Consider the following 24274-nt stretch of genomic DNA (forward strand, 5'->3'; position numbering starts at 1 on the left):
TGATGGGAAGTGTAGTTTCCTGAGAGGAGAAGATAGGATGTAATCCCTGCTGTTACACTTCCTCCTTGGCATAGCCGATGCTGTTATTTTTTATTTACACGGATGACTTCCTGAAAATTAAAATTAGACTTTTGTCTTCAATGGTAAGGAATTTCACAAATGTATTAACTGCTTAGTGTTTTGTGTAGGGTGGTGTATTAATGGGTGATTTTTTTTGCCTATCCCCGACTTCGTCTTTAAACTCTAATACAGTTGCAAGAAAAAGTATGTGAACCCCTTGGGATTATGTGGAGTTCTGCATGAATTGGGCATAAAATGTGCTCTGAACGTCATATAAGTCACAACAATAGAAGAACACAATCTGCTGAACATAATACTACACAAACATTAGATGTTGACATGGTTTAATTGCACATAACATGTAAACATTCACAGTGCAGGGAGGAAAAAGTATGTGAGGCCGTAGCTTAATGACTTCTCCCAGAGCTAATTGGAGCCAGGAGTGAGCTAACCTTGACTCCAATCTGTGTGATGATATTGGATGTGTTGCTGACAGCTGTCCTGTCCTTAAAAAACACACACCTGTTTTGGGTTTATTGGTTTCAAGAAGCACTGTCTGACGTGAACCATGCCTCACAGCAAAGAGCTCTCAGAAGACCTACGATCAAGAATTGTTGACTTGCATGAAGCTGGAAAGGGTTACAAAAGTACCTCCAAAAGCCTTGATGTTCATGTGTCCACGGTAAGACAGACTGTCTACAAATGGAGAAAGTTTAGCACTGTTGCTACTCTCCCTAGGTGTGGTCGTCCTGTAAAAATGACTGCAAGAGCACAGCGCAGAATGCTGCATGAGGTAAAGAAGAATCCCAGAGTGTCAGCTAAAGACCTACAGAAATCTCTGGCACATGCTAACATTTTTGTTGACACATCTACAATAAGGAAAACATTAAACAAGAATGGAGTACATGGGAGGACACCACGGAGGAAGCCATTGCTGTCCAAAAAGAAGATTGCAGCACGTTTGAAGTTTGCAAAAGAGCACCTGGATGTTCCACAGCACTACTGGCAAAATATACTGTGAACAGATGAAACCAAGATTGAGTTGTTTGGGAAGAACACATAACACTATGTGTGGAGAAAAAAAGGCACAGCACACCAACATCAAAACCTCATCCCCACTGTGAAACATGGCGGAGGGAGCATCATGGTTTGGGGCTGCTTTGCTGCCTCAGGGCCTGGACGGATTGTTGTCATTGATGGGAAAATGAATTCCAGAGTTTATCAAGACATTTTGCAGGAAAACGTACGACCATCTGTCCGCCAACTGAAGCTCCGCAGAGGATGGGTGATGCAACAGGACAATGACCCAAAGCATACAAGTAATTCAACGAAACAATGGCTGCAACAGGACAGAATACGCCTTCTGGAGTGGCCCAGTCAGAGTCCTGACCTCAACCCGATTGAAATGCTGTGGCATGACCTTAAGAGAGCGATTCACACCAGACATCCCAAGAATATTGCTACACTGAAACAGTTTTGTGAAGAGGAGTGGTTCAAAATTACTCCAGATCGTTGTGCAGGTCTGATCTGCAACTACAGGAAACGTTTGGTTGAGGTTATTGCTGCCAAAGGAGGGTCAACCAGTTATTAAGTCCAAAGGTTCACATACTTTTTCCTCCCTGCACTGTGAATGTTTACATGTTATGTGCAATTAAACCATGGCAACATCTAATGTTTGTGTAGTATTATGTTCAGCAGACTATGTTCTTCTATTGTTGTGACTTAGATGACGTTCAGAGCACATTTTATGCCCAATTCATGAAAAACCCCACATAATCCCAAGGGGTTCACATACTTTTTCTTGCAACTGTATATGCTAGTATGAAAAGCACAGACACTTCCCCTTGAGCACTAAGTGCCTATTAACAGGCCTTAAAAGGACATCCACATCTTCCAGAGACATTTAACCCCTGAAGATTTAATCTATTGCATTCCCTCCTGCCGGGAATTAGCAGTTATACTCATACAAAAAATCATCATCTCCCCTAAAAGTAGAGGAAAACTCCTTTTGCTGGAACTACTAGATAAATCCAGCTGAGAAAGGGAACCAATCCATCTCTTTCCAGTACTGAGAAGGGCTCCTGGAGGGCAGTCTAACAGAGAACCCCATCAGCTGCTCCCAGGGAAGCCAGGCAGGTAAAGCTGTGGGTGGAAGAAAACAATAGAGAAACAGAGACCTCCCTCACCCAGATTCCTCTGGCAGGAGGAATCACAAAAACCGACTAGTGAGGCAGAAGGACTTCATTTTTAAATTGTATTTGGTGACGCGTTTCCTTCTCCTGTTGGAGGTTCCAAAAGCTCATACACTGTACTGAAAGATTATTTGGGAAAATAATGTATGTTTTTCCATTATTTACTTTTTCTGAAGCAAAAAGTGGATGTTGTCTTGGTGGCACAACTGAGACATTTATGCAGCTGTTGTGGATTATAGTGTGAAAAATGAAATAGGTTTGACATGTTCTAGTCTGTTAAATATCTGCATTGTTTTTTAAAATGTTCCGCAATATGTCTGCAATGCATTCAGAAACCTATGAAAAACACCTGGTCACGGAGTGCCTGCTCCTCTTCTGCCACTCCTCTTCTGTCCCTGGAAAGCTGACTGCTCTGAGGGTCCCTGTTTGCTGCTGTCCCTGGAAAGCTGACCGCTGTGAGGGTCCCTGTCTACTGACTGCTGCCGTCCCTGAAACCGCGAGTGTTCCTGCACATTGTCTGCTGGTTGCCCCGGAAACTACCTGCCGTGAGTGCCCCTACAAGCTGCATGCAGTGGAGTGTGGAACTGTCCCTATTGTGCGCCCTATTGCCCTTGCCCGGACTGCCTTAGTGTGTGCCCATATCACCCCTGCCTGGACTGTCCGTGAGTCTGCTGTTGTCCCTAGAGGGCTGTGCTGAGGTCAGACGCAACAGCCAAGACCCCGCTGAGTCCCCGTGAGCCTGCTGTTGTCCCTAGAGAGCTGTGTGAGGGCTGTGCTGAGGTCAGACCCCACAGCCAAGATCTCGCTGAGTCCCCGTAAGCCTGCTGTTGTCCCTAGAGAGCTGTGTGAGGGCTGTGCTGAGGTCAGACCCCACAGCCAGGGCCCCGCTGAGTCCCGTGAGTGTCTCTAGAAGCCGCCTGCTGCTGAGTGTCTGCAAGCCGCTTGCCGTGAGTGGCCCTAGAAGCCGCCTGCTGCTGAGTGTCTGTAAGCAGCTTGCCGTGAGTGCCCCTAGAAGCTGTCTGCTGCTGAGTGTCCGCAAGCCACTTACCGTGATTGTCCCTAGAAGCCACATGTTGTGGAGTGCCCTGGACTGCCCCTATTGTATGCCCAGATTACCCTTGCCTGAACTGTCCTTATTGTGCGCTCGGATTACCCTTATCTGAACTGCCCCATTGCGTGCCTCGATTATAGCTACCTGGACTGCCCCTCAGTGATTGCTTGGGCCATCGCTAGCCGAAGCGCCCTATCGTGGGCCGGATTACAATTATTTTGGGCTCCTCCCCTCTCTTCCCCTTTTTGGGTACCTGGACGCTACCTTCCTGCCCTGATTGAGTGCCTTCCATAGTTCAATAAAGCTTTGTGTTTACCATCTTCTTTGTGTGTTCTGTCCTGCCTACGCTTCCGTCACACACCTAAAAAGCTTTATGAAGGAGAGCTGGAGGAAGACTACTGAATAACTAAAAAAAGCTTAAAAGGTGCAACTTCCAGGGTTGTCACCTTCACCTTCCTTCAGGACTTGGTAGGGACACCTGACAAAATAGAACAATGCAACTTTATTCCCATTTTGAATAAAGTAAGGGAGGTTTATAAACCTGTCAGTTTTTTTTACATCTGTGTCTTATTGGTAAGATTTTCCTTCACTTTCTGTCCAATAGCCACAGCAGGAAGTGAGAAGAAATCCCTCCAAAGTGAGGAAATCCATGGTTGTCAACAGGGTCACCAGAATTAGTGCCGCCACCTATGTATTCCTGCTCTAGTGACAACCAAGACTTTGTGGGGGTTTTTTTACACTCTCAGCGAGAACAGCTACCAGGACAAATACAGGGGGTAGACACAAAAAAAACATGACAAACTAATAGCATCAGGAGTCAGGACATGCACGCTTGTTCTAGGTCAGTAATTCCATAGATAGGTAGACATTATACACATTGACAAGCAAGTTAGCAATAGCAACACCCATATTTCCATCATGACAAGTTTAATTTACAGTCAGTGAAAGCTAGCAATAAACAATTCATTTGAATTTGCCCAAATAATAAATAAAAATGTAATCCATGTCTGCACAGCAACTATCACTCACCTTCAGTACTAACTTGCAGGCAAAATAAAACAAAGCTACAACGCGACCCCAGTTAAAGTTGCCGTCAGCAAACATTTCCGTTGCCACGTGGAAGAAGACCTCTTTGGGAGGGTTGCTTTGCACTTGCTCGATCATCCTGTGAAACAAAAAAAAAAACAAAAACACACACGATATACAGATAGTATTAATGAATTAAATCCATCCAAGGTACACAAGAACACAATTTCCTGAGATTTCAGTTTAAAGCTGTAATTTTTTTTTAGGTGTATGGGGTGACAATCGTAGTATTCCCTGCAAAAAATATTTCCCCATGTAACCTTTGGAACACCTGAGTGTCATCATTGCAGGTAATTGCTGGGATAACAGGTTTCTAAGGGCTGGCTCACACCAAACCTTGTGTGGAAAAGGCACGTTCCATGCACATTTACCACACCACGTTTAAAATGCACTGCTTTTGCGGTCTGTTGCGGGTCCCAACATATTAACGGCACCCCAAACACAGATGTGTTTGTGGGCAAAAGATCATATGATACCGCAGTACCATAGGATTTAATGCAGCACTCTTTTCCAAAAGTAGTGCAGGCACTACCTTTTGTGTGATCCAGCACAATTTCAAATGAATTGGCTTAAAAAAAAAAAAAAAAAATCACACTGCAGGGGAACACACAGGAATCGCATCAGAACGCGCACTATTTTCCTGTGCAACTCTGGTGTGAACCAGCCCTAATTCTTAAAGTGGAGCTCCATTCACAATATAAAAAAATTAAAATTCAGCAGCTAGACACACTCACCTGTCCCTCAATCCCATGGTGTCCTCACCACAGTTTCACAAGCCGTCCTCTCTCCCCGACGTCAACATCTTCAGTGTTCGCACCCAGCTGTGACAGCTTGCAGCACTTTCTCAATGGTCCCATAGTCTTCTGGGACTTGTCACATGTCCCAGAAGACTACAGGGAAGGAGGGGGAAGGAAAAATTCTGCTTCTGATCGCCTAGGCAATCACAGCACAAGTGGGAGTGGGTACCTGTCAATATGGGGTACCAGCTCTCCAAAGGTGCGAATCCTTAACAGGGAGCGGGGACGAAGCCTTAAAGCGGAACTTCCCCTTCCAGATGGAGCTCTGCTTAAATATCAGTGCCGTGTTGCCAATGCAAACATGTATTTATTTGATCCCAATAGACTGCAGCCCCTTTTGCGCTTTTTATTTTACAGGCCTTGTGGGTTTCCACAAATGTACCATTTTGCGGAGGAGGGGTATTTTTACAAACTGTCAAACCTTTAGGTAAAAAATGATACATGATGAAAAAGTACAAAATGGGCTGGCCACCTAAACCTAAAAAAAAGGAGAGCAGGGCCTGGTAGTCAACTGTGTTGACAAACTTGTTTTGCCATCACTTTGAGATGATTAAACATTTAGGCTCCATGCACTCTGACTTAAAAATCACTGCTTCTACAGGAGTTTTTTGTTTTACAAAGCAGCTCAGTGTTATCCTATGTGTCCATGCACATTAGTACAATTAAAGACCCCCACGGTTGCACTTAACAGGTCAAAAAAGGCTAAAAAAAACTCATAAAGCAGTGTGTACCACCGTGCACTCAAAACTGGCATCGCATGAGGCCTGACCATCCACCTGGAGAAACAAACGTGAACAGAAGACTAAGTGGCAGAAAAGTCCACAAAGCGCAGATTTTGTCTGGTAGAGTGTGCCTTAGAGTAGAGTGTGCCCTAACAGGAAAGAGGAAATCTATCCTTTAGACCACATGTTTCAGGGATGACCAACTACTACAGACCCTTGACCCTCAGGACCGGGCTACAACAGCAAGCCATTAACATCAGCAACCAAGGAGGAGGATGGAGGGCCACCCTTTGGGACAGAGGTTCCAGACAAGTCAAAAGGGCCCACAAAATTTTGCCATGAGTCTGTCCCAAGTACTACATCCTTCTGAGCTAATTTGGTACAATGAGAATCACCAGAATGCCATTTCATTCCTGCAGAGCAGCAAGGGAAAAGCTAGAGGACAGAAAGGTGTAAATCAGATGGAACTGATCCCATGGATTCACCAGAGTTTCCACTGCGTTTGTTGTTAATTCTGGACACCAAAAAGCATGGAACACCAATTTATTACGTCAGATGTGGACAGTAGATGGGGCCAGAACATGCAGTTTAGCCCAGGAGAGAATTAAGTTTGCTTCCCATTTTGCAGCTTCTGAAGCCTCCTTGATGGCTTATGTAGACCATGGCTGTGGCATTGTCTGACTGGATTCTTGTTGAATTGCCTTGCAAGTGAGGGGTCCAGCACTGAAGGACAACTTGTATGCCCTGTATTTCAGGATGTTAATGGGAAGACAGGCTAACTGCAACGACCCCTACACTGAAAAGGCATCCAGAACTTCTCTCCAGCCCGATAGGCTGGCATCCATCATGAGAACTTTTCACATCTTTAGGAAAATTATTTACCTGACCTGGGGTGAGAATCCCCCAAGTCAGGGACAGTCTGGCCTTGCAGGTCAGCAGCATGGTACAGTCCAAGGACAAAATCGGTTTATCCCACACTGCCAGAATGTTGAGTTGCAATGGTCTGAAGTGAAACAGGCATGACTAGAGGGTCAACTCTGGGAGTGAAGGGCCTGGGCACAAGACTGGACAGAGAAGTTTGTCCCAAGGCAGAAATATTTTGGATAGGACCATATCTAATGTCAGGCCCAGGCACTGCAATTAGTGAGGCAGGTCCAGCATCTACTTTCTACGGTTGAGGATCCAACCAAACCTCTGCAGCGTCTGCACTGTTCCCTAGACGGACAGTGATAGGGAGAATGCAAAAAAAAACCCCAGCAAAGCATGATCCAATTTGCTCCTGCAGGGGAAAAAAAATCCTTCTGATCCCCCAAGAGGCAATCGGATATTCCCTGGATCAACTTTACCTATAAATGTTAGTATCCAGTTATATTCTGTGTATCCAAGAAAAAGCAATTTTTTAAAGCAATCCACTGAGCTGGCCAGAACCAACTGTAGAGGGAGTCTATTCCACATTTTCACAGCTCTTACTGTGAAGAAACAGACAGGACAAAGGTAAAGGCAGTAAAATTGGTTATGCTGACTTCACACAGCAAAAAGGCATACACTGTAGCATTGGAGAGAAGAAAAAAATGGGAATGTGTAAGTATCTTGGATGTCCAATGAGGCTGGAAAATCTCCCAGTAGGATGGAGACAATAACTGACTAGGCAATTCTATAAAGAACTTTGGAGCTTGCCAGGGATAATTTGAAACCCTGAAAGCTATTCTCTGTCAAAACTGAGACAATGATGCCATGTGAGAGGAGCTACTCAACAGCAAGAAGTTCTGCCAGCCTTTCCAGGGAGAGGAGCAAATTTGAGAGCATGAGGCATGGAGGAGGCAGAGTTCAGAATATAATTTTGTAGCCCCTGAAAATGACACCTTGGACCCAAACCTTGCAAGATTTTCTTTGAAGCAGAAGGCTGAAAAGGCCAACAAATCGCCCCTTTCCCACTATGACAGGTTGGCGCATCCCATCACTGAAAGAGGGCTCGAAGGACCATGACTTTTAAAGAAAGTGTGTTCCAGAGTAGGGCTGGAGGTCTGAGAGGAATGAAAGAAATTTCTTCCTAGTCTCAGAAGTTGAAGGTCTAAATGCAGAACCACAAGCCTTACTTTTCTGAGGGAAAAGAGTACTTAACTCCCATGATCTCCTTGATGTACTTATCTATAGGAGGGACCAAACAAGTGCTCTCCTTCAAAGGGTAGCCATTCAAGCTGAGTGAGACAAAAGACTGTGAAAATGGTCTCAAATTTAAACAGCCGTCACTCCTGCTCTATATATGGAGAACACCATTTAACCACTTTACAACCGCGCTATAGACGAATGATGACTACAGCATGGTTGTCCAGTTCTGGGAGGACGTCATACGAGGTCCACCCAAAACACACTCCCAGCAGCACGCACCTGGCGCTGTCTGATCGCTGTGTCCTACGGACACAGCTGATCACATGACAAAGTAAAAGGCCAATCACAGTGGCCTATTACCACATGATCAGCTGTGTCCAATGACACAGCTGATCACAAAGTAAATACAGTTGTCGGTTATCGGCTGCACTTTCCTTACGCTGTAACCAGCAAGTGTCTCAGAGGACATCTGCACTGACAACCAGGGCACTGATTATCAGTGCAGACCTAAAAGTGCCCAGCAGTGTCACTCCTCAGTGCTGCCAGTCAGTGCCCATCAGTGCCTCCTGATCATTTACCAGTGTTGCCTCATCAGTGCTGCCCTATCAGTGCCACCTCATCAACACACATCAGTGAAGGAGAAAATGTACCTGTTTGCTAAATTTTATAATAGAAGCAAAGAAAAAGTTTTTTCTTTTTTTAAATTTTTTGTTCTTTTATGTTTTTAGTGCAAAAAATAAAAAAAACCCAGCGGTGCTTAAATTCCACCAAATTAAAGCACTAATTTATGAAAAAAATTATAAAAATTTCATATGGGTACAGTGTTGCATGACCACACAATTGTCATTCAAAATACAACAGCGCTGAATGCTGAAAATTGGCCTGGGCAGGGATGGGGTAAAAATGCCCGGTAGGCAAGTGGTTAAAGTGTCACCATCCATGGTATAGGACGGGTGTCGGCAACCCGCGGCTCCAGAGCCGCATGCGGCTCTTTTTCACCTTTGCTGCGGCTCCGGAGCACACTGCCCACCAGGTGACAGGCAATAGGGTTGCCGTAGCTCAGTGGTCGGCAAGCCGCGGCTCTTTTAACCTCCCTGGCGGTTTTCCCGAGTGTAGCTCGTGGTAGAATTTCTATACCACGAGCTACACTCGGGCTTACCATGCGGCGCTGCTCTGGGGGTCCCTGCAGCACTTACCTTGTCCTTCGTTCCCGCGATGTGTCCTCTGCAGCGTCCCCGGCCATCTCCTCCGGCCGATGCCGGCATCCGGCTTCTGTGTTCCGGTCCCCGTGACGTCGGGACGTACGGGCGCCGCCGGCGGCGGGAAATTTAAAAAATGTCTTTTTTTTTTTTTTTCAATTTTCAATAGTAAAACATTGCTGTTTCATCCCATTTCCAATACATATTGTCCCTACTGCTTTGTCCTGTGCCCTGCCTGCATTTTGTCTGTTCTTTCTGCCTGGAAACTTAGAAAAGTCCATGGCGTCCAAAAAGCGTCCCTTTAGGTCAAAAGCGGTTTTAGACCGGCTAGAGAACAGCGATAGTAAATCAGAACCACTTGCAGAATTGAGTGATAATGATTTGTAGGGAAATTTTCCTAAAAATTACAGCCTACAATAAAAAACTATTTCCATGCGAAAAAATGGTACCGCTTTCAGCACAAAAAATCGGAAGGAATCATACCGCCAGGGAGGTTAATGCAGCTCTTCTGTGTGTCCCGGGCGCCCGCTCCCCTCCCTCCTCTCGGGCGGCCGCCCCAAAAGTCAGGACTCTGCAGCTAGCCTAGCAATGGGCAAACTACGGCCCGGCGGACCTTATAATCCGGCCCGCGGAGCGTGGCAAACATTGGCTGTCAGGATGTAGGCGGGGCAGCGTGACGAACTCCTCTCCTCTCACAGTCCGCCCTGAAGACCAGAACTGCGCGGGAACACGGCGAGAGGAACGCGCGGAGTACAGGTAAGTGAATTGACACAATATGGGAATGAATTACTATAGGGGGGATGAATTACTATAGGGGGGATGAATTACTATAGGGGGGATGAATTACTATATGGGGGATGAATTACTATAGGGGGAATGAATTACTATGGGGGATGAATTACTATGGGGGATGAATTACTATATGGGGGATGTATTTTCAGTTTTAAAAATGTGGCTCTCAAAATAAATTTTAATCGTGGTTTTGGCGAGATTTGACTCAGTTGAAAAAAAAGGTTGCCCACCACTGACCTAAGGCTATGATTGTGATTATGATGATACACTGTGGCCCTGATTAACCCTTTGCTTACTGGGCCCTTAAACCCCCTTCATGACCAGAGCGCTTTTTGCAATATATGCAGTGTCGGATTTGTTTTAAATGTTGCAATGGTTTTGCGGCTCCCAGTCTTTTTTTCCCTCTCGGAAACGGGTCCAAGTGGCTCTTTATGTCTTAAAGGTTGCAGACCCCTGGTATAGGAGTTCCAACCCCCCTTCACCCGAGACAGATTTTAAGGACACAGGCCCTATACTCAACACAACAGTGGTCTTCATCTCCAGGTAGGATTTAGGAGACCGGACCCGGCACTTGTCCCTGCACACCTGTCTAATTTTAATGTGTGGTTGGGTTTATACAGCCACTGCATCTTTATGGACGAACATGGGCTGAATGCAAGCACACTGCTCTAATGCATAAACAAATGGCTCTTGCTTACTGTATGGGCCTCTGAACCTATGAATGAGCCCTTAATGTGCAAAACATTTTGTAGGGAATCTCAAAGATTGGAAGACGTGCAGAGTATGGAGGCAGTTCGGTGGCCAGGGGTTACACCCTCTTCTGCTCCAATGGATAAACTGCTGAACAGAATTAAAGCAGGCACCATACAGATTAATCAGAAAGCTATCATTTACATATAAATAATTGGAGTATGCAGCGCCATAAATAAATGATGTAATACTAAACACTAAATCTCAGCATATCCGCTGGAACATAATATCAACAAATTGAGTATAAAAAGTCTGATATGTGATGAATAAACACAGTAAAAAGTTCCTGTGGATTGAACACATGTTAAATATACACAAATAGCAGGAGCTTCAAATGTTCACTTGATCATAAATCCTGAAGAATCTAGTGCAATAATGCGCTTACCACAGGAACATACAAACTGAGCGTTGTATGCATGTCATCAGGTATACCATCAGCGACTGGAAAGGCCTGGACAGCATTGCAGACAGTAACCGGTCATACACGGTAGACACTCGGGGGTATCCGCAAACACTCGGGGGTCACATCTGGTTCACCGGTGGGTCCAACGACATCCAGCCTCCTGGTGGTACTTCTCTTGAGATGGTCCACCTTGCACGGCTCGCAAATAATGAGCCAAAAGGCAAAATGGTACTAATAGTGAAGCACGTCTTTATTCTGATAATTCAAAAATAAAATCAGCATTCAGCTCACATTAGAGTTAACACCCAGCAGACGCCACTAACCACCAGGGAACCACTGACTACCAGGGATCCTTGAACATGCTTGGAAAATACCTGATGTTCACTCTAATGTGAGCTGTATGCTGTTTTTATTTTTGAATCAGAATAAAGACGTGCTTCACTATTAGTACCATTTTGCCTTTTGGCTTGTTATTTGCGAGCCGTGCAAGGTGGACCATCTCAGGAGAAGTACCAGAAGGAGGCTGGACGTCGTTGGACCCACCGGTGAACCAGATGTGACCCCTGAGTGTTTGCTGATACCCCCGAGTGTCTACCGTGGATGACCAGTAACTGTCCTCATTGCTGTCCAGGCCTTTCCAGTCGCTGATGGTATACCTGATGACATGCATACAACGCTCAGTTTGTATGTTTCTGTGGTAAGTGCATTATTGTACTAGATTCTTCAGGATTTATGATCAAGTGAACATTTGAAGCTCCTGCTATTTGTGTATATTTCACGTGTTCAATCCACAGGAACTTTTTACTGTGTTTATTCATCACATATCAGACTTTTTATACTCAATTTGTTGATATTATGTTCCAGCAGATATGCTGAGATTTAGTGTTTAGTATTACATCATTTATTTATGGTGCTGCATACTCCAATTATTTGTATTCTGATCTGAGGTGCTGAGGATTGCCTTGTATGCTAGCTGCCGATATTTTGTGCTTTGCACTCACTTGCCTTACCTTTATTTATGCTATCATTTACATATATTCCTCAATTGTCACCAAGATAAAGTGGCAAGAAAAACATGCTTCACAAAGCCTATGCAGAAAGCAAGAGGTGCGGGTTGGGCTCAGCAAGTCCTCCCACTATCATCTGCCTGCAAAAAACTACAGGGTAAGATAGACTAGTAGCTGTGAAAAAAGAGAGAGAAAAGCACTTGCAGATCTTTATCACAGGAAGCTCCTGTACAAATGCAGTTTCACACTGGATTACTGAACACAAATACACAAAGGACACCAATAATTAAGATAATACATGCCTCCTGCATTTAGACAATATTTGCTTATCCTGCAGTTCAGCTTGAATTTTTTATTTCATTGGTTTAAAATGTTTATATTTTCACATTAAGAACAAAATTAGCAATCATAAAGTAACTTTTTATTTAGACAACATAAAAAAAAAAAAGTAACTTTTTATTTAGACAACATAAAAAAAAGACAAGAGCATGTGGAGCTAGCAGGTGAAATTCTCAATCACATAAGTACTTGTTCCAGAAATTCACAAAACTGCTTTCTACAGGAATAAAGCTACAGGCATACCTCTGCAGCTCCATGTTTCCATCCAGCTCATCACCTATTTTGCGTAAGCAATCACTCAGTCTCTTTGTAGATGGGTTTGCTGGCTCCACTGCCCTGAGCTCTGGAACTTCTGCACTGGATACAACTGGGTTTCGCTGAACCCGATCAACAATAAACCTGAAAAGAAAAAGAGAAGACATTGTTTTACTCAAACAGGTCAACAGTAATTTGTTTAAAGAGCACTGGAACATGCAGTAAGCGATTAACATAAAAGAGCATGCTTTCATTGACTTCTTTAGCATTCAGCTGAACATTACATGCAATATCAAAGCTGAACTCCGAGTACAGGTTTGTATTGTAAAGTTACATTGGTCCAGCCTGGACCAATGTAAGCGTACATATTTCATAACAGTCTGATCCTTGTGTAGAAGCGTAAAAGCCACAGCTACTACAGTGACCCTCACTGTCTTCTAGGTCATGTGTTGAGAGATACATACTGTAGTAATAAGGGGGCAGTTGCTTGCTCAGCATGGGTACCATTCAAAGAACGCCTTGTATTTTTCTCAATTAATTCAAGGTGTTCTCTTGATTGGAGCAGGTAGAGGAGCAGGACAGTGACTTCTGGATCTCCCCCTCATCAAATTAGAGAATGCATTCACCGAGAAAAATGCAGGGCATACTCAGAATGGTGACCAACTGTGCAGAGCAGCTGAACCCCTGTGATTACTATGCAGCAAGGCAGGCGCTAGCAAGGGGACCCAGAAAAACAGCGAGGACCACTATAGCAGGGACCAGACAGGTATGGTATTATGTACACTTTCATTGGTTCATACCTGGAGTTCAACTTTATATTCCCCATGGGAACAGCCACTATCAAATACAGTATGTGCAATTTCCTTCAGGCACAGCACAATTTTTACAAATGGATACCTACTTGTTACAGGATAGAAAAAAATTTTTCCTTACTAAAATGTACCAATTTTCTACAAATTATGCAAACCTTGCAAAGGCAACACAAAAGTAAATATTTTTAATGCAATTATACATTTATTACAAAACACTGACAAATTTGCTACAAAAAGGTACTGGGTATGAGCGAAAATTAGGGATGCACCGAAATTTCTGCCTCCGAAATATATCGTCCGAAAATAGCCCTATCGGCATTCTGCCAATAGGAAAAATGTAGCCGATACAGGAGACTGTGTGTACTGCAGATCTGAAGGGGAGAAAGGTAGGAGAGGAGCAGTGTATACAGTGACTGACTGTCACTATATGTCAGGGAAGGTTTTTAAATGCAATTACCAACTTTTTATTTTTCTTCACTATAGCTCAGAGAATTAGCTGTCACTTTCCCTGAGCTAAAAGAAACCAGGTTTCCTTTTAGTTTAAATCCCCAAGTTAAAAGACATAAAGTTTCCTTTAGCTCTGGAGAAAGTGACAGCTAATTCTGTGAGCTATAGTGGAAAAAAAAAAGCCGGCAATTGCATTTAAAAATTGGCACTGACATATAGTGACAGCCAGTGAGGGAGCCTCTCTGTATACACTGCAACCTCACTGTATACACTGCTCCTCTCCTGCCCCCTCCACTACTCCTCTTCCCTACAAAGAGGACCTGTCACTCATATGCTATCACGTAGGGGACTATTGGCCCCCTATGTGATAGCACTAAAATCATAAGTTAAATAAAATAAAAATATACATCAAAGTAGAAAAAAAAAAATTGTGGAGCCTCCACATACAGAGACATTTCAGTTTTGGTTCGGTTTTCGGCCACATGTATTCTGAATTTTCGGTATAGGTTTACGAACCAGAATTTTCATTTCGGTGCACCACTAGTGAAAATGTTAATTACCACTACCATTAATTCTCTTTCCACAAAGTCATCATGACAGCAAGAAACAGCATAACTGTGAAGAATAGGAAAAGAGACAAAATTTGAACGAACAATCTGCCTCCTTAGTAAATAAAAGAGCAGCAAAGGAAGGACAAACACATAAGTAGGGTGGATAATACACTTTGTGCAATCATTGCAAATCATTTGAAAAGAGAAGGGTCATCTTTGCTTTCCAGTATACTCTACGGCAGCACACTGATAAACAGTAACAGATAAATGGGAAAGATGTGGAAATGTCCAAGCTTAGCCAGATCTTAACAGCCTGGCATCTGGGAAGACCACTGAAAGATGTACAGTTGTGTTCAAAATAATAGCAGTCAGATATCACTAACCTGATCAATCACTGTTTTTGGTAGAAATGATATTTCTACATGGCAAATAATTTACTAGCAGCTGTAGTAGAGTAATAGAAATCCAACAGACCCAACAGTCATGACATGCATGCTGCTGATTCTGTGTCATTGAATCACTAATTGAAAGGGGCGTGTTCAAAATAATAGCAGTGTGGAGTTCTATTAGTGAGGTCATTCATTCTTTGAAAAACAGGTGGCAATTATTGCCCTTATTTAAGGAAGGAAGGCAGCAAATGTTGTACATGCTGGTTACAGTGCATTTCTCTCTGAAATTCTGAGGAAAATGGGTCGTTCCAGACAGTTCAGAAGAACAGCGTACCTTGATTAAAAAGTTGATTGGAGGGGAAAACATATAAAGAAGTGCAGAAAATGATAGGCTGCTCAGCTAAAATAATCGCAAATGCTTTAAAATGGCAACCAAAACCTGAAAGACGTGGAAGAAAGCGAAAAACTACCATTCGAATGGATAGAAGAATAGCCAAAATGGCAAGGACTCAGCCAACAATCAGCTCCAGGAAGATCAAAGAAGGTCTAAAGTTACCTGTGAGTACTGTTACAATTAGAAGACGCCTATGTGAAGCCAAGCTATCTGCAAGAAGCCCCCACAAAGTCCCACTGTTGAAAAAAAGACATGTGCTGGAGAGGTTACAATTTGCCAAAGACCACATTGACTGACCTAAAGAGAAATGGCGCAACATTTTGTGGACTGATGAAAGTAAGATTGTTCTTTTTGGGTCTAGTGGCCGGAGACAGTTTGTCAGACGACCCCCAAACACTGAATTCAAGCCACAGTACAGTGTGAAGACAGTGAAGCATGGTTGCGCAAACATCATGATATGGGGATGTTTCTCATACTACGGTGTTGGGCCTATTTATCGCATACCAGAGATCATGGATCAGTTTGAATACATCAGAATACTTGAAGAGGTCATGCTGCCTTATGCTGAAGAGGAAATGCCCTTGAAATGGGTGTTCCAACAAGACAACGACCCCAAACACACCAGTAAACGTGTAACATCTTGGTTCCAGACCAACAAGATTGACGTTATGGAGTGGCCAGCCCAATCCCCGGATCTTAATCCAATAGAAAACTTGTGGGGTGACATCAAAAATGCAGTTTCTGAGGCAAAACCAAGAAATAGAGAACAACTGTGGAATGTAGTCCAATCATCCTGGGCTAGAATACCTGTTCACAGGTGCCAGAAGTTGGTTGACTCCATGCAACACAGATGTACAGCAGTTCTCAGAAACAGTGCTTATACAACTAAATATTCATTAAGTGATTCAAAGGAAAGCAAAATCTTCAAACATTTTTCAGTTTATATAGTGAATGTTTGAGTTTGTAAAGAAGAATACAAACACTGCTATTTTTTTTTTTTTGAACAGTCTAATATTCACTTTTCTTCAATTTTTTAGAGGAACAACACAAATTAAATATATTTTTCTTCATGTTTTGATTTGGAATAGAATGTGTAGTGTTCCCAATGCATTTGTGTGTATGGAAATAAAAGCTATAAGAAGGATTTTGAGCTTTATGCACTTTTTTCAACACACTGCTATTATTTTGAACACAACTTTAGTTGTGCTTAAGTAATTTATGACTGTCAGCAGCTTTTTGAGTTCTAATGTGGACACAAAGGTTTAAAAGTAGACATTTTGGATGAAAGGAAAAGACACTCTAAAGACACTCTTTGGAAAAATTGATCAATCCAGGAATGCTCCTTGCTAATCTGCAACTCATTTAAAGCAAAAAAAAAACAAAGGAGAGAACGAGGATTTGGCTTTAGGCTTCCACCCAATCCCACCTAGAAGAAAAAAAAAAATCAAATTTATGCAAAATTTGGGAGAATTAAAAAGGGCAAGCTCCTGTCACCAATAATCAAAAAGGATTCTAAATTACCTCTGTTTCCAGACATTCAGTTTAAAGCGGTCCTAAACTATATCTGGTCTCCCACATACAAAGAACATGGAAATGCAATTATTTAAGTAAATACAAACTGCTAAATATCTATTCTCATCAGTAGTTAGAGCAGTCTTGTGTCTTCCATCAGTGTCCAGCAAAGCACTGGTTAAAGCTTGTAAAAGTTTTCATTCTCCACTGATTGTCCTATGAGGCTGCAAAACCCCTGACCCTCTGTCTGGAAAGCCCAGATTGGCCCTGTGCACTGCTTTACTACATATACAGACTGATGTTACTGTTGTGGGCTTAGTAACACTTTAAAGGCTAAGGTAAGCTATAGTAACATGTGACATGTATTTAGGATGTAGCATGAACCAAGCACCACCCTCTGCCCACAAACAATCCCCCACTATCACAGCGGGTGTGGGTTCTTCTCGTGTCTGCAGGAGCCTGACATTGCACCCATTATCCACCGAGCAGGAAGGATTTTATGGCGAATACAAACATCTTTTCATATTTTTTGTGCATTGAGGGACACAGCAAGCCGTTTACCCTCCTCATATTTAAAAGCAGTCCAACTGATGGGTTGGCAACACAATAAACAAACACTAATGAGTCAGAGAAAACAACAGAACCAAGTCTGCCTGCAGTTGATAGGGCAGCTTGAATAATCTTAAACCCAAAACTGGCATCAGATGATGCTGAAACGTCCACATGGTAAAACTTAAGAGAACATGTGAACAGAAGACCAGGTGGCAGCCATTCAGATCTGGGAAACCATTGCTTCATGTAAAATAGTACTAACTCATCTAGTAGAATGCACCTTGACATGAAAGGGTGGAACCTGATCCTTGAGACCATAGGTTGGAATGATTATTTACCTGAACCACCTAGAACTGGGGGAACAAAAATCTGGGGCACCCATCTACAGTCGATCCCAGATGCCAAAGAGAATCAGTGCTCCTGAAAGGAGATCTAGCAGAGATATATAATCTCACAGCCCCAACAACAACCAGACAATGGAGGGAAAATTTCCTTGAGCCGGCCAGAAAGAAGAATGATGTCCTGGTAGTCAAAAACTACTTTGTCAAAAAACAAGTCCTGGACCTCAGCACCACCATGTCCTTATGCAAAACCATAGAGGATTACTTGCAAGATAAAGCCATCAGGTTCGGATACTTGCTTGACAAGAATACCATCTTGTGGGTGTGTGTAGAGAGAGGAACGTATCTAGTAGGCTCAGACTGGCTTCTGAAGCACAGATCCCAAGGAAGTCACTGGGGAAATATGTGGACCTCATGTACAAAAGTTGTAATCAAGAAGTGAAAGGTCAACAATCTCTGAAACCGGATAGAAACCTTACCCTTGATAGTGGTCTGGACCCTGGAAAGAGGATTTGTTGGTGGTTGATGTATGCTCTTGCTTTGGTATCTGACTAAATCCAGTTCAGATGACATTCCAGAAGTATGGTCCAATGATGAAAAGATAGCCAAACTGTCCAAAGTTCTGGGATGACAACAACAAAGTCCCCTGCATTCCCTGGGGGAAAAAAGATAATTCCCACATGACCAGAATCCAGCAAATAGATAGTGGAACTTGTTGGTCCAAAAGACTATTCTTGTGCGCTGCCCAAATTTCAGATTCTGTTGTGGAAAATAATTGAAATGTACAGAGGGACACCAAAAGAAGGGGGACTATATGAAAATGAGTACCCCCAACAATTTCACAGACTTAAAAGCAAATAGTTACAATCTACAATACTCAAGGGGTGTAGACGGTATGATCCTTTTATTTAGCAGGAAGTGCATGAGTTTAGAACATGGACTCTTGAAGTGAAAGGTCTCAAGAGCATTCTACTCCATGCCAGGAAAGAAGGGTGCTAGGAGAAAAATCAAGAGTCAAGGCCATCGGTAGGGTGCAGAACCACACCAATCTGCATCATCAAGCTATCACAAGGCCGGCGAGTAGTAGGAAGTGACCCCAGTAAGTATTGCAAGTCATGAAATCTCTCAGTTGATTTATGGGGCTTGAAAAGAGTCAAGCACCACATGGAGTACAATGAAGTTTAAAAGAAGTATGGGGGTCCCCCCCCATTATACTTACCTAGGTGGATGAAGCATCGGGGAGATGCTGTCCCCCAGTGGCTCTAAGGGTGAGAACTCAGCAATCACATGACCTCAGACATCACTGAGTCCTCCTCTCTGCTCTGAGCAGAGAGGGACTGTCATCACCGGTGTCTGCTCAGCGGAGCGCTTGTCTGTGGGGGGGGGGGAGGGTGTGTGTGTGCGGAGAGGCTGAGCCAGATGCAGATCCAGACTCTGGGGTGGATACTGACTGTGAAGTCGGCATCTTTCCCCAGCCTGGACTGGCTGAGTGTAGTCAGCAGACAGTGGACTTCAGTCCGTCAGCTAAGAACGGATCAAAGGAGCTATAGTTACATAGTTAGTCTGGCTGAAAAAAAAAAGACAACAGCCCATCCAGTTAAAACATTTAAAAAAAAAAAAAGTTATAATCCTATACCCACAGTTGATCCAGAGGAAGGCAAAAAAAACCCAGCAGAACATAATCCAATTTGCTCCTTCAGGGGAAAAAAAATTCCTTCCTGATTCCAAGAGAAGCAATTGGATATTCCCTGGATCAACTTTACCTATAAATGTTACTATCCAGTTATTCAGCTTTGGCTGTACCTCTCCTATAATGGAAACAGACCATGCAGAGAGAATTGCGGGAGTGAATGATGTACCATTCTCAAAGACAGATTTTTACCAGGATAGTAATTGGATGCACCAGGGGTATAGCAATAGCACAAAGGGAAGCTATACAAGATGCTTGATCCAAAGGCCTAGAGTGGAAGCTACCAGGAAGGACCTTTGCTTCCAAGCTGTGAGAAAATATAACAAAAAGACCCCAGCCTCCTACTTGCAAAAGTGGAGAGGGCTGAGATGTGATGAAAAAGGACTTCAGGCCATACAGGGTCTCCAAAAATGAAGAAAACCAGAGGACCAGGCTCGCATAGTATAAAATTCTGGGTGGTACTAAGACGTGTAAAACCGTAAGTTGTGACATCACCCCACATGCGCGGCCCCGCATTGCATTATAGGATTCGTAGTTCACTGGCGGCGAAACGCCGATAGTCTGTACAAGTCTTAGTGCTTGTTTTTAGGTACCATCCAGGATTTCATATTATGCAAGCCTGGTGTTCTGTTATTCTTTAATTTTTGGGGACCCTAAAGGGGGGAACATTTGTCCATGGAAGCTTGACGGAAGATCCTGGATGACCCTGGAGTATGCAGTGAGGTTCACTCACACAAGTGCTTTCTGACATCTCTGCACAGAGAGTCACACTATCTCTGGTAAGCATACATGTATATGGGTGAAAAGGACATGTGGTGTTTTCCTCCTCTCCTTGGACATCTGCTGTGGGATCCAGAGAACATCTCTTGTGCCATTAGATCCCGTAATCAATTCGAAATTTATCAGGTTTGGTGTGGGACTTGTCTTTTAATTACATATATGAACATCACATATCTATTCATTTAAGTCACATGAACTTTTCTTATTTCTGTCACACGGTTTTTGTCACATCTATTTTTCACTTTTATGGTATTTATCTTATTTATGTATTTATAATTTATACCAGTATCAAGGTTGATTTATATAAAATGTCATTAATGCCTTGGTTAGCACAGAAAAGTTTTTTTACCTGCATTTTCTACACAATGGGGTCACCTAAAAATATGGAAATTTACCTACACCTTGGTCAAAGAGGTAGATTTAGAATATTTACTTCTCTCAAAGATATATAGAAACTTCAGCGCAAATTATAACTTTTTCATCTTATAGAAAAAAAAAAAAAAGAGAGAAAATTATCTCCATGCCAGGCTAGGCACATTCTCAGTGTCCATGGTCTCAGAATAGACAGCAGACCACAATTTTTGTCCACCCTACAGCAACCTAGGTACTAGACTGTGAATTACACTTTAAAAGAGATCCGATGGTGCATCTGTCCCCTGCCTGCTCCAAGGCTGAGAACTGAGTAATCAAACATTGCTGATCGCTCAATTCTCCATGCTACCCTGAGCAGAAATTGGGACTGTCAGTGTCCGGCTCTCTGCTACGCTCCCCTCATAACCCCCCTTCCCCAGCGCTCACTGGACTGCTGGGATATGGAGGGGGCGGGAGCAGCTGGCTCAGGCTCTCAGCGAATCGCTAATGCAGGCCATAGATGGGTCGTTAATCGTCCGATTTTTCGGCCGAAAGAAAAATCGGCCGATTTTCGTACCGTTAGTGGATTAGTTCATCGGCCGTTTTTCATGTATTTTGCACTTTCAGATTATCGGTTATGTTGGGAAATTTGCGGCCGATTTGGACGATTTTCCTGGCAACGATGGCCAAATCGGACGATCGTTTTAACAATAAAAAATCTGCGCATGAGCTGTGACCTGAAAGGGACAGAAGTTATGGGGTGAACTTTCTGATTTAGTCGGACGATTTTTTCATTCGTTGGTGATAACGTCGGCCGAACGACCGATTTTTCTTTCAAAAAAAATCGGCCGATGTTTGATCCATCTATGGCCTGCATAAGAGGCTGAGCCAGGAGCCAGTCCTGGGTAGATTCCGACCATATGGTTGTGATCCTTCCCCAGCCTAGACCTGTTCTATGACATCGGTTGACAGTGGGCTTTAGCCTGCTGGCAGCTGAAACCGGTCACAGGAGTGCAGAACAAAACTACACTCCTGTGATCCACAGGAGAAGTACAGAAACAAGCTTTGGCTGTACTCCTTTAAAGCACTCTCTCTCAGTTTTCTGTCCCTGGAAGAAGGAAGCTCTCTCAGGTGTGCCATCACTGGGCATAGTGGAAAAGTTGGATATTCAGTGCTAGCACATTCACTCTTCCATTGTACAATACGAAAATGGCTTTCATGTAGAAATCCCAGTAAATTCTGTGTGCCTAGTTCACCATCATATTTCGTAGCTTAGCATATTTAAAGCTAAAAGCTTCCAATTAAAAATATCCAGCAAAATAGCCAAAAATCATATAAAGCCAGTTTGTGCGTACCAAATTACTTTACAAATTTACAAACCCGGATATTATATTGTAGGAGTAGTAGTGACATCATCAATGGGCTTTATATAGTCTGTGCAGAGATCAAAGCTGTGACAGGGATCTGGCATTCCATCTGTTACAGACTGCCTACAGAAAACTACAGAAAGGGCGCAGACAAGACCAGTCACCCTGCACAAGAAGAGAGCAGCAGTGATGGGTCTTTATTACTGTAAGCTCCAGCAGAGAGGCAAAAGTTTCACACTGGATTACTGCACAGATATGGAAGAAATACACAAAGCATACCTAGATTCATGTAAGAATACACATGCATCTTGTACTTGTTCAGCTTTAATAATAAAAAAAAAAAAAAAACAAGACAGAGCACATTTGTGCATTAATGTGTATTAAAGCAGGCCCATTTAACAAATTAAAACTATTGCTTCAGTTTTGTACATTTCTAGCATAAAACTTTTTCTCCACTCCACGTAAAACCATGTATTACTATACATTTAAAATGTGTAGACCTGAACACTATTTTGTATTTTAGTGAAGTTTAGTTTTAGTATAGAAGCACATCATGTGGCTACAATAACAGCAAATATACATTTCCAAAAAGAACACAGTAAAATATTTAACAAATATACCAGAAATAGCTCTACTATCTTTTAAAATCAGTAGGCTGCAGATAAACTATTAAACTACTTACCCCCGTAGCAGCAAATTTCCCGTCTGCAGAATTTGGTCAGTGGATACTCCTGCAAGCAAAAAAAATATATATATATATTTAGAAACATAAGGAGATAGTGGACAACACCTACAAGATTAGAGAACAAGACATAAAAGATACATATTGCCACAGTTAACAATTTGAAGTGAAAGGCTAGTTTGCTTTTAGCCAAAATACTCAGTAACTACAATTTCACAACTTTCCATCAAAAATGTATTATACAAAAAAAAAATCCATCCTTACTACAAGGACTGGTAAGGACTTTAAAGTACTACTACATTGACAAAAAGATCTTCACAGCATAACAAGGTGCCATTCAAATCCAACAATATGTCCATTGCAAATAGACTTTCTTAAAGTTTATATTTTAAATATTTTCAGGTTGAGCTGGAGTCTCTAACACACTCTGTGTCTGCATTCACTTATATAAGCTGCCTACACTTGGCTCTGTGTGGCATAGGTGCATGAACCTACGCATCATACATGCTGTACAGGCCTCTGTGCACGTGTTTTTGAGGCCTAAGGTCTCATGCACACAGGACATTAAAAAAAAAAAAAAAAAAAAAAAAAAAAAAAAAAAACTCTCCTAGAAGCTGTCCTCCTTGCAGCAGCGTTTTTGTAGAAAAACGCCTGACGCTTGTAAAAGTATCTAGTAGATTGTTGTGAGGGACAAGTAGACTGGGACCCTGATTTAGTCCCTTGGACATGTAGTTTTTTTTTTAATTTCCAACCCCTGATCACCCCCCCCCCCAGTACTCACCTAAGCCCCCCTCTCGATTCAGCGATGTGCACTGGAGTCTCGGCTATCCCGGGACTTTCTCTCCTCATTGGCCGTTGGCTCCTGCTGCTGTCAATCACAGCCAGTAAGCCAATGAGAGAGAGCGCGGGCGGGACTGAGCCGTGGCTCTGTGTGTTAATGGATACACGGAGCAGTAGGTGCCCCCATAGCAAGCTGCTTACTGTGGGGGCACCCGACAGGAGAGAGGAGCTGGGAGCGCCGGCTAGGGACCTGGGAAGAGGAGGATCCATCCTGCTTTGTGCAAAACCACTGCAGATAAGTATAGACATGTTTGTTATTTAAAAAAAAAGCCTTTAGAATCACTCTAATTACTTAGCCCCTGCTGAATAGCAAAGGAAAATGTCAGTTTGGGGTGCAAATAAAAATGTACGCAGCAATTTTTTATGGTAGGTGAATGAGAACACCTAACAAATAGAAAGTAGGTGTCATCCCACTTTGGCTGCAAAAGGAGAAATACACTCAAAGACGTTTGAGAAAGTAAAAGTCAAGGGAAGAACTGGGACTACCATATATCTATGGAGATCTAGGGTCCAGCAATGCTGTAGAGTTAGCTTTCATAATGGCCACAATTCTAAAAGACGCAGCTAAAATTAGAAATACAGAATATGTGATTCTGAGGAAATGAAACATGGAAGCTGCCATTGATACTATTTTTTCTAACTTTGTTAGCGGCCAGTAATGCTAACTGACCTGGAACAAGTATTCTGAGCCTTTACTCTAACTTGCATACATGTAACTGTTGGCCATAAGGATGCAACATCACCTTGATCAATGAAAAAATCCCTCACTTTGATATTCTAGGAGACTGGCACCACTGAAAAAGA

General features: G+C 42.9%; 1 protein-coding gene across 1 annotated transcript in view; it reads right to left on the reverse strand.

Annotated features, from left to right (window-relative positions):
• BAX (BCL2 associated X, apoptosis regulator) overlaps positions 1-24274 on the reverse strand; it is a 77628-nt gene that overhangs the window by 21301 nt on the left and 32053 nt on the right. The window contains exons 2-4 of the mRNA XM_089676068.1: positions 22631-22679; positions 12751-12906; positions 4333-4468 (exon numbers count right to left, since the gene is read on the reverse strand). Of these exons, the coding sequence (XP_089532194.1) occupies positions 4333-4468; positions 12751-12906; positions 22631-22679 (341 nt within the window). The remainder of the gene's footprint in view (positions 1-4332; positions 4469-12750; positions 12907-22630; positions 22680-24274) is intronic.

Source organism: Staurois parvus, unplaced genomic scaffold (assembly GCF_062004578.1).
Source record: "Staurois parvus isolate SC_StPar_1 unplaced genomic scaffold, SC_StPar_1.0 ptg000163l, whole genome shotgun sequence".
NCBI classification, from domain to species: domain Eukaryota; kingdom Metazoa; phylum Chordata; class Amphibia; order Anura; family Ranidae; genus Staurois; species Staurois parvus.